The following is a 10,392-nucleotide window of genomic DNA, read 5'->3' on the forward strand; positions in this document are numbered from 1 at the left end:
GATATAAAGTCATTTATTGTAATGAATACAAATAAAAATACACAGAAGAAACAAAAGGAACATGAATCAATTAATAAACTTGAATGAATGCTTAGACAAATACACACACACAAACACACACACACACACACATACATATATATATACACAGAAATACATTATAGATATATACACAGAAACACACACATATACACACATTCCAATATATACATAAATACATACATAATATATACATTATAGACAATACACACACACACACACACACACACATATATATATATATATATATATTGTATATATGTATATGTATATACATAATATATATATAAAGAAAGATATACATATATCAGCAAATAATGTGTAACCTATTGAAATTTTATTCTAAAAAACAAAAACTACATATTTACAGACTGTGAACAGCATCATACAGGCTGCTGTCACTGGTCTTCGACATCCAAGAGCTGCATAATATTGTGGACAGAATGAGCAGGACAGGTCTGTCATGGGGATTTTGAGGAGGCTGATTGCCCTCTCCACCGCAGATGACCTGGAGGTAGTGGGACCAGGTTTCCTTCTGGTAGCTGGCACAATATATGGCTGTCACATACAAACAAAACCTCCAGTAAGTGAAGCCCAATGTTATTTCAACAGGAAGCGGTTTCATTGTGTTCAGCTGCAGATCACCACCAGGGGAAGTACATTGATATCTTTGTTGAGTATCCCGGGTCTGTATATGATGCCAGGGTGCTGAAGAACAGCTTTATTTACTTTCTATCACTGGAGGGCTGTATCCACCTGCAGGAAAACACATCCTGGGAGATGGTGGGTATCCTTGTATGAGTGCCTACATCTGCCTCATCACAGAATACAGAGAGCCTGAACAGAATGCTGCACTGGTTTGTTTCAACACCAATGATGCTCGCGCACAGAACATTGAGAGACCCATCAGGATGATGAAGACAAGCTGTGCTCCATCTTCTTCTTCTTCAAGGCCCTGGAAGTGAGTCCTGCCTTTATGCCAGATGTTGTTGCATGCTGAGCAGTGCTCCACAACCTTCGTCTTCTGAATGAGGACATTGTTGATCCAGAAGTTGTGAAGGATCATGACGATGATACACTGGAACCCCAAAACACAGAAGCCAGCACAGGAGAGCATGTACGGGACAATCTGTCCACAGTTGTGTCACATCAGAGAACAGTGTGAAGCTCATCAAGAGCAGGATTACCTGTAGACAACTGAACAGGTTAAGACTCTGCAAATCAGTTCATCTTCTCTTTGTTTATGCCTGTGTCAGTTATGAAGGTAATTTTAACACTGTCAAATCGAGATATACATATATTAGTTAAGAAATATACATATAATTATATATACTATAAATCACGTAAATATGAATAAATACACATGTAAATATTTAAATGTAAACATTTGTGTGTATTTATATATACACATAAATATACACATTACACACATAACCGGGAAATCATCTAGCAACATATCACATAACATATCATATCATATCAACATATAAGTTTAATTTTACAATATGTATTACTCTATCTCTAGGGTCAATCTTAGACTTCCACTTTTTCCACTAATTTTTGATACCCAAATTTAAAGTCCTCATCTACACTGAACTGAAGCTGCTGAAGTTAATTTTCCTGACATTATTATAAAAACGTCTTAAGAAATTCCCTTTTGGTGTTGCTTTAAGCTCTATTATACTACTTTATGCAAAAGTTAATGTGGTTTTGTCTGAAGCTTTGTGCTCTTTAACATGTAGAAATGAAAAATAAATAAATAAATAGAGATAATAATTTTAAATGTGACCTGGTGCATGGGTATTTCTCTAAAGTGTGGCAACCATTCTCAAGACAACATTCTTCAGATGTTAAGATGTTGCTTGTTTAAAAAAACAACTGGAAACTGCTACAAAATCATTGTGCACACATGCTTCAAGAAAAAGTTACTTGCTATTAAAGAGCCAGTAAGATGAAAATTCTAAGCTTCCGATCACTGTTTATAAGTCCTGTACATTAGGTTTAAATCCATCCAAGGTTAAAAAACATTGTCATTTTGTCAAAATATCATTTTAAAATTACCTAAATTCTCAGAGATCCCCAAACAGTTCGCGCAAAGCTGTTCAAAAGATTCAGTTTCCTTAAACCCCACCTGTCGGTAGCATACTGTGTTCTGATTGGTCAACTAACATAGTCAGGTTTGATTGGTTGTTCCGCACACACCTCCACGGTAAACTATACGTTAGCATCTGTTTGGGGTGAATTATGTCTTATTCCTCTCATCGCGAAGCAAACAGTAAGATAAAAAAACTTGAACAGTCTCGCTGCTTTTTCTTCTGTGTGGGTGTATTCAAACCTCGCACTTCAGTTTTAATCTGAATAGTGCGTTCAGCGCGGGGGTGTGGTCAGATATAACGAAGGGAGACATGAAAAACAGACATAGCGTTGTTTTCATATGGATTACTCTATCACAGAATATCTGTTTTCGGCAGCACTTGTTTAGTTTAAAAGTAGACATGTCAAGCTTTCTATAGATATCTCTCTCATGTCTCTTCGTTGAGTATTCACGGAGTTACACTTCATTTTAATGACGTTTTTGTAAATGAAGATCAGTGAAGACAGGCTGCAGACAGCACACATACTGATAAGACGCTCGGGAGAAAACAGACACATAACTTCATAATCATACTTCGCGTTGTGATTCGGAGATGCTAGTTGTTCTAAATAAATTTGGTAATGAACCCTCTTTTATGGCCAAACGCTTTGAAAATCGCTGTACTCACCGATATTAGAAAAGCAGTCATCAGTGAAATGTTTAGAACTAAACAAAAGGGATTTGTTGTACTGCTCTGGTATTGTGGTGAAAATGAATTTTAGCCATTGGTTCTTCTGATTTTCATTCTTTGGCAGTGAAAATAAAACAAACTTGCCTTTACAATTAAAAACACACCGTCTCCTCGACATGATGCTATCACACCAACCAGAGTTCAGAGTTCCGTTTCTCCCAACACGGTAGGCGGAGATTATTATGCAAAGTGTTCCTAGTGACGTACATAGAGATGGGCAAAAGATTTGAAATCTATAACGACTCGTTTCAGCGATTCAGAGTCGACTCCTTACTTTAGATGCCAATAACTTTATAAATCGTGTACTTTTTGGTTTAATTACTTTGCACATTGTTTACACTGATGGACAGCTAGATCATACACTATAATACAGGTAATTTTTGATTTCCCATCTGTGTGGCTCTTTAAGCACTTTGCAACTGACAAAATAGTAACTGGAAATACCTGGAAATTTATATTATATTAATAAAAACAAAAACTGAATAAACCAGTGATGATCCTAACATAAATACATGCAAAGAGTGTGTGTAGTTAAGATTCATTTTCATGTATATACTTACTAAATTATGCTTTCTAGTAAAGAAATCTTCATCATTGGATGAGAACAAGTGTGTGTTCATCAGTCCCTGTAACATCAAAACAGGATTTACACATTACTGATGATTTATGATCAAACTAAGGCCCTTATTAACAATAGTTTGCCATGTATGTTATCCAACCATTTTCTTTATCAAAATATCAACACTAGTAAAAGAGAAATTAAATCGGGTTAATTAACGTTACTTAAAGTTTTGTAACTTTATCTCATTTAATTACTTAACGAGTTTAAAGAAAACATCGTTAACAAGCTGATGTACAGCATCTGATCGATAACAACGATTAAACATCTTTTTACACTCAATTTACAAAATCATCTAATGGATTTACAATATATAAACCTTCAACAAGTCAGTCGTTTACTTGGATTATGTTAAACAAGTACACTTTAACCACGATGAACAACGTTTATCCATAAGGTACTTACACTTCAAAACATCCGTGTGGCGGTTTTCTGTTATTTTCGAAATGACGAGGCCACTCCCGTGGCCTCATGGGATAGTGTAGTGTCCATCGTATGCATGCTACAGATTTCGGGGAAGTCTCAATGGAGGGACTGAGAGCTCTCAGACTAAATCTAAAATATCTTAAACTGTGTTCCGAAGATAAATGGAGGTCTTACTGGTTTGGAACGACATGAGGGTGAGTTATTAATGAAAAAATTATGATTTTTGGGTGAACTATCCCTTTAAGCTACAATCCGGTCTTTTCAATTCAGTTTATTTTTTTACATCTGCTAGGACACATTTCTTAATAGTTATTTCACTTTTTCTAAACACTTGCCACTGTTCTCCTAACCAACTTTTAGTTTGACAAAACAGTTCATTTCACATTCAAAATGCATTTAAATCACTTTATTTTATCTCAAATCAACTCATTCATCATAATACTAGAAGAGTTTAACCCATGAAACAGTGACCTAAAAACTCTTAAGGACAGGCAGAATTACACAATGATTTCCACTGTAAATTTTCTTTATAAAACCATATAAAATGACTTTCTGTACAGTTCAGATTGACTGCAGTAAATGTTTCACGTTTTCATTAGAGCAAAACATGATTCCTGTGTTGCCCCTTTTGAATAAATGATAAAGAGATTGAAAGACTAACACTGTGTAGGAGTTCATTTATATCTAATGATTTTGATAGTATTTAATTTCATATTTTAGATTCATATTCATATTAACAGTTTTGTAAAGAGCTTGTTATCTTGCAAAATGTCCAGTGGGTGGCTGGTGTTTGTGTTTGAGTGAGAAAATAGTTTGTGTAATTTAAAGCTATATTAATTTATTGTATTTTGTGTCAAAGCAGTGATAAACGATCCACATTTGATCCACACAGAAGCTGCTGAGTTGTGTCCGTCAGCTCTGTGTGAATTATAAGAGGTTTTGAAGTTTAACAGCATTAATGTGTGTGTCTGGCGTGTGTATCGGCAGGTTATGCTAACGAGGTGGGCAAGGCGTTTCGCACATTGGTGCCAGTCAGCTCGGTGTGGGCCAGTTACGCCGTGGCCACTGCATACGTGTCTGCTGATAAATTTGACAAAGGCAGGAAAGCAACTATGGCGAGTCGGGGTCAGTCTGAATCAGTCAGTCTGTCATCTTCTTGCTGCTCTTCATGATGGTTCGGCTGTTTTGTGTCTGCAGGTTCACACTGAGGATAATGGAAAGGCAGTGCGGGTGGCCGTTGCTGTGGTTGACACGTTCGTCTGGCAGGCTTTGGCTTCAGTGGATTCACAATCAACCGCATTTGTGCTGCGTCGCTCTTCCTGCTGGGAAAAATCACATGCTGCCCACTTCCTGCGTGCAAGTGGACCACAACCGCCATTGGCTTCTCCACCATCCCATTCATCATCACACCCATCGACAGGTGAGAAAGTGTGTATGAGAGAGTGTGTAAAGCCCCTTTCACACTGCACGTTGGTCCCAGAAAATTGCAGGAAAATTGCTAGAGTGCCTTCTGTGTAAACGCAAACACGTACCTGCTGGGTTCAATCCCAGAATGAGCTCTGTGTGAACAAAAGCCAGAACTAATGCCATAAAGGGTATAGGACCATCTGTAGGACCAGCGACTAGTCAACGTCAAGCTTAAAGCGTCACGGCAGAGCATTGAAGTCGACTAGTCGCTGGTCGTATAGAGGCAGCAACAGGATAAGAAATATTTGAAGGACTTCCACATTTATGCTCAATTTTCCTAACAGTTAAAATGAGAAATAAATGTATAAAGGACGTGTGATTAAATTACTGGAATGCTCGAAATTGAACAGGAGAATGCACATTCACTACAGCATACCGTAGAGGTAAGTTAAACGCTGTTCTAATCAGTTATAATTATCATTGTACCCTGCTGCACTGTAACACACACACATAGGAAACAGACAGTAGCTCGTACGCCACACGCAGATCACGCGCGCACAGAATCATTCAGGTCAACATAGTTCTGTGATTTCTCAATAAGCTTAGAAACGGAAAGGTTCAAGGCAAGCATATATTTCTTAATAACTAAATCCCATAGCGTCACTACTACTAGAGAGACACTGCCATGTAGAATTAATTCACACACACACAATCGCTCTCACTAATGGAATCATATAAATGTAATCTTTTCTGTGGTACTTTATCCATATCTGATTTAGAATGAGCAGAAATCTGTGAGAAATAAAACGGACCCAAAGGCAAAAGAACTGATAAAAATTAGCTGTTATTGGAGCAATAGCCATGTGGGCAGCACAGTTTCATAGCTGTGCACAAGGGGTTTGTCACAGCTCCAGACTTATTTGTTCATTAATGACGTCATCAGCGACTAGTCGACTTCAACTTGATTTTCATCACATAAAATTTATCTGATTTTAAAAATCAGAAGTCGTTCAACTCCTAGTGTTTCATAGCAATGACGCACATTATCGTGCGACTCTTTTACCAGGTGTTTTGAATGCAGATCAACGTTCGTGATGAAAAAATATTTGCAAACTGTAATGACGCTCAGGTAGAAGATCAGGTAGTTCCTCACTACCAGCAAAGTTGTGATTATCACATTACATGTCACTTTGTAATGTCATGTGTCTTTACGGATGTGTGTGAAGGTGTGAATGCACACACAGATTCCAGAAAATCACTGTCAGTGTGAATGAATCACAAACGATCCCTGGACAAATCCCGGGACACATTATTGTATTGTATTGTGTACATGTATTTTCCGGAATATCTGTGTAAAAGAGGCTTACGTGAGTGTGTGTGAATCACTGTGTGAGTGTGTGTGAATCACTGTGTGTGTGTGTTATGTCCCAGTGTTTTGAAGTCAGTCTGTTTGTTCTTATCAGGTCGGTGGATTTTTTGTTGGGCTCCAGCCTGCGGAAACTCTACAGTGAAGGAGAAAAACATGAATGAGCCTAGTCACAACACAGACCTCTGACCCCTGATCTTTCCAGCCAGCACGAGCACCAGTCTGTGAGAAATGTGTCTGACATTGACGTTATTACTGGCATTCCACATGAACCTTCATTTGCATGTGTCTCAATTGATAATGGTTTTCATCTTGGTTGTTTGCTTGATTTTTTTTTTTTACTTCATCTCGGTTGTCACATTATTGCATTATTTATTTACAGCTCTTTAAAGTCAGTATGTTTCTGGTGAACGGTTGAAGTACTGTATGTTTCCAAACTGTAGAGATGATAAACTAGTGAAGGCTGAGATTCTAAATACTGTTCTCTGTGTATGTGTGTTAGTATCTGTCTGTACAGGGAGAAGCTCAGACAGTCCCAGGACAAACGATCAACTGCCAGTGTCCAACGTATGAGATATACGTCTTTGGAGAGTTTATCTAGGTTTTGGAACCAATCAGAATTTTGTTGACTTATGTATTGACGCAATTAGTATCCTCTGTCAGGGTATAACTGTGGTTGATTTTGAGTTGTACGGGGTGCGGCCTACGAACTCCGTCGAGAGTATTGAAGCTGACTTCTGCTGATGAAATTGCAAACTATTTTCTTCAAATAAAATTATTATTATTAATTGAACTCATCTCTGACTCCTGGTCTTCATTGTCAAATATCTGGTCATTGGGTTTTAACTGTAAATTCCCCTACAATACTGTAATATCAAATCAATTTGTAGTGTTTTTGATGATCTGTCATTTGTTTAATCTCATGATAAAGGAATTAAGTGCGTTTCTCATTAAGCTATAAACTCCATTCAAGTTCAGTTCTGAATGTTCTGCAGGAGCACAAAAAGTGGCATTAAAAATATATTTTTAATCAAATGTTTGTTTATTTCTCATTCCGACTCCAGCCTGATTGAGAAAGGTGTTTCCTTCAATAAGTTCGAAAGAGTTTTTAGTTTCTATGTTTATTCAGTTATGTTAATGTTGTTGATGTTTTAAGAACATGGCTCATGAGAAGACTCAGAAGGAAGTTTACTGTGTTTACAGCTCTACTGAAGGATTTTCATATTTCAATACATGACAGATTTACCAATTTAGGTTGTGGGTTTGATTCCCAGGGAACACATGTTGGGTAAAAACTGTTAGTCAGGCAAAGCCTGAATGCACTGTAAGTTGCTTTGGATAAAAGCATCTGTTAAATGCATACATTTAATTTTAATTTTAAAATGGTGGATTTGCTCTGACCTTCACTGCACTGTACTGCATCTACTTGTCTTTGACATGGTTTCTTCCTTGAATAGCTTACTGCTGTGCCAGATTTTTTCCCATTTTCATTTTTTTCCCACAAAATTCTTTCTAAAAATTACTTAATCATCAATATTACACAAATAGTATATTTAATAGCCATATTATCATCTGATTAAAAACAAAATTATATAAATGTGAAGCTGTTCTTGGACATTGCAAAAAAAAATAAAAAATACAAATTATATATATATAGATAGATAGATAGATAGATAGATAGATAGATAGATAGATAGATAAGACTCGTATGGTAGAGTGGTAACAATGAGTGGTTTTATAATTAGTCAGTAACCCCAACATTTTCTTTACACAGACCGAGAGCTTGCACAAAAACAGTCCTTACCTAATCTTCAAAACAATTTTGGTCCTTCGAGCCTGATCAGTAACTTCGTAACCCAGTGATGTGCATCAAGAACTATAGGGTGTATAACTGACAACTTTTGTCCTTCAGCTCGACGTACATGACCACCAACTCTGATAAGCTGGCAAGAGTCATAAAATTCTGGGGCAAGAGCAAGGAGTTGACTGAGTGGAAGGTACAAGTTTACCAGATTTCAGCAGTTTGTACTTGTCAGGAAAAATATCAACTTGAGATTTCTGCAGGATATGCCATTCTGCAGTTTGGTAGTCCTTTCCTAATGGTGGTTCTGTATCTTTAAGCCCCTGAACTGTGGCCTCTACTAACTCGTTCCAAGTGCTGTGTTTGGTAAGGTCAGGAATATCAGGCACAGCCACTTCTGTCCTAAGGCCAAAGAAGATTACTTTTTCGCTCATCTGTCTTGATTTCTGGTGGTTGGATGAGGGGCGTGACAGGCCATACCGATTAAGACTCAAGTAGAAAAGATGGTCCTTGGCCCCATCTGTTGGACATTGATAGTTTGGAAAGAGTTGTACCTTGGTTGAGGTAATCTGCTGGATAACTGCTTGAATCTACATATCACCAGGTACATTCAGCTGTCAGCTCTTGATTTTTGGCTATCCTGGTGCTAACCAACACCTTGAATCTGTATGGTTCAGACTTGAGCAAAGCTAGAATGGTGGTGGAATCCACTCATAGTGTCACTGTATTGATTTGGAGGCTGAACTCACTATGCAAGAGTTGGGCTTATTGGGCACTATTCAGGTCAGCTCTAGTCAGGCAATACCCAAGGATGTGACAGAGTGAGGTAGTGAGATACTTGCCAACATAGGTAATTCTAGCTCACATTCACACCAGGATTTCAAAAACTAATCATGTACACTGTCAGACGTTTCTGTAATTTCTACAGTTATTCCCCTTACAGTAAGTAACTTTAATACCCTTTGTATCATGGGAATTTTCTGTGATGTCAAACTCCACATACAGCAACTTGCTGTATTTTTTTAAATTGGTGTATACTACTATATTTGCCGTAACGGCCACTGTGATGCCATTCAATTGAGGTTGTTTTATTTTCCTAATTTCTTACATTTGGATTGACAAGATTTGTCCTGCACCATGTTTTGTCCTACAATGCCACAACAGCTTGGGCCAGACTATACTGGACATGTTAACATTATATTTCATTGCTTGTAATGATTGGAAAATACATTTGCACTTGGAGTACTACTGTACGTCAGATATATATTGGGGAATCTGTTTACTGTCCGCATCCATTGTAGATGGATTATAATGGGTTCTATATTTTCTTTTGTCAGGCCATGCTGCTCGCATCCGAATAAGACACAGATCCACCGGGGCAGCGCCACTGGTTTTGCCCAGGGATTAGCCCATGAGAGTGGAAGAGTTCCGGAGAAATCTATAGTTAAATTAATAAATTACAGTAAAATACTGATGAATTAGATTTCTTTATAGCAATTTACTGTAAAACGATACAGTTTGCTACTGGAAACCTTAATTATAGAAACTTACTGCCACTTATTGCCACTTATTGCCACTGGGTGTTCACAAAGGCATAGGAATACACCTAACAGGGATGGACTCAAGGCTGGTCCTGGCAGCAAATACTGTAGTTGTTCAGGTTATGGGCTTCAAAGTGAAATGAACAATTACAAACCACTCTGTTCTTAACATTGTGCTGCACAAGATGGTGAGGGATGAACCATGACTTGTTCTGTGAATGAACTATTTCAAGTGGTAGTTTGATGACATAACCCAAGGTCTCTAGTTTCTTCATCTCCTGTTGGTAGGCGGCTTCTCTGATAGGGTTTTTCTCCAGGCATTTCTCTGTGTTCCTAAGGTTTGAAAGTACTACCTCCATGGGAGCTTG

At 37.7% G+C, this 10,392-nt stretch overlaps 1 protein-coding gene across 1 annotated transcript; it reads left to right on the forward strand.

Moving 5' to 3' along the window:
- Nucleotides 1–502: 502 nt before the first annotated feature.
- LOC113069643 (mitochondrial fission process protein 1) lies at nucleotides 503–7,258 on the forward strand. Its single transcript, XM_074559884.1, is given in 8 exon segments — nucleotides 503–566; nucleotides 784–966; nucleotides 1,044–1,200; nucleotides 1,296–1,303; nucleotides 4,897–5,024; nucleotides 5,107–5,185; nucleotides 5,188–5,329; nucleotides 6,780–7,258. Coding segments are annotated over 8 exon segments (828 nt in total). The 3' UTR covers nucleotides 6,847–7,258.
- Nucleotides 7,259–10,392: the final 3,134 nt, after the last annotated feature.

This window comes from Carassius auratus, chromosome 5 (assembly GCF_003368295.1).
Source record: "Carassius auratus strain Wakin chromosome 5, ASM336829v1, whole genome shotgun sequence".
NCBI lineage: Eukaryota > Metazoa > Chordata > Actinopteri > Cypriniformes > Cyprinidae > Carassius > Carassius auratus.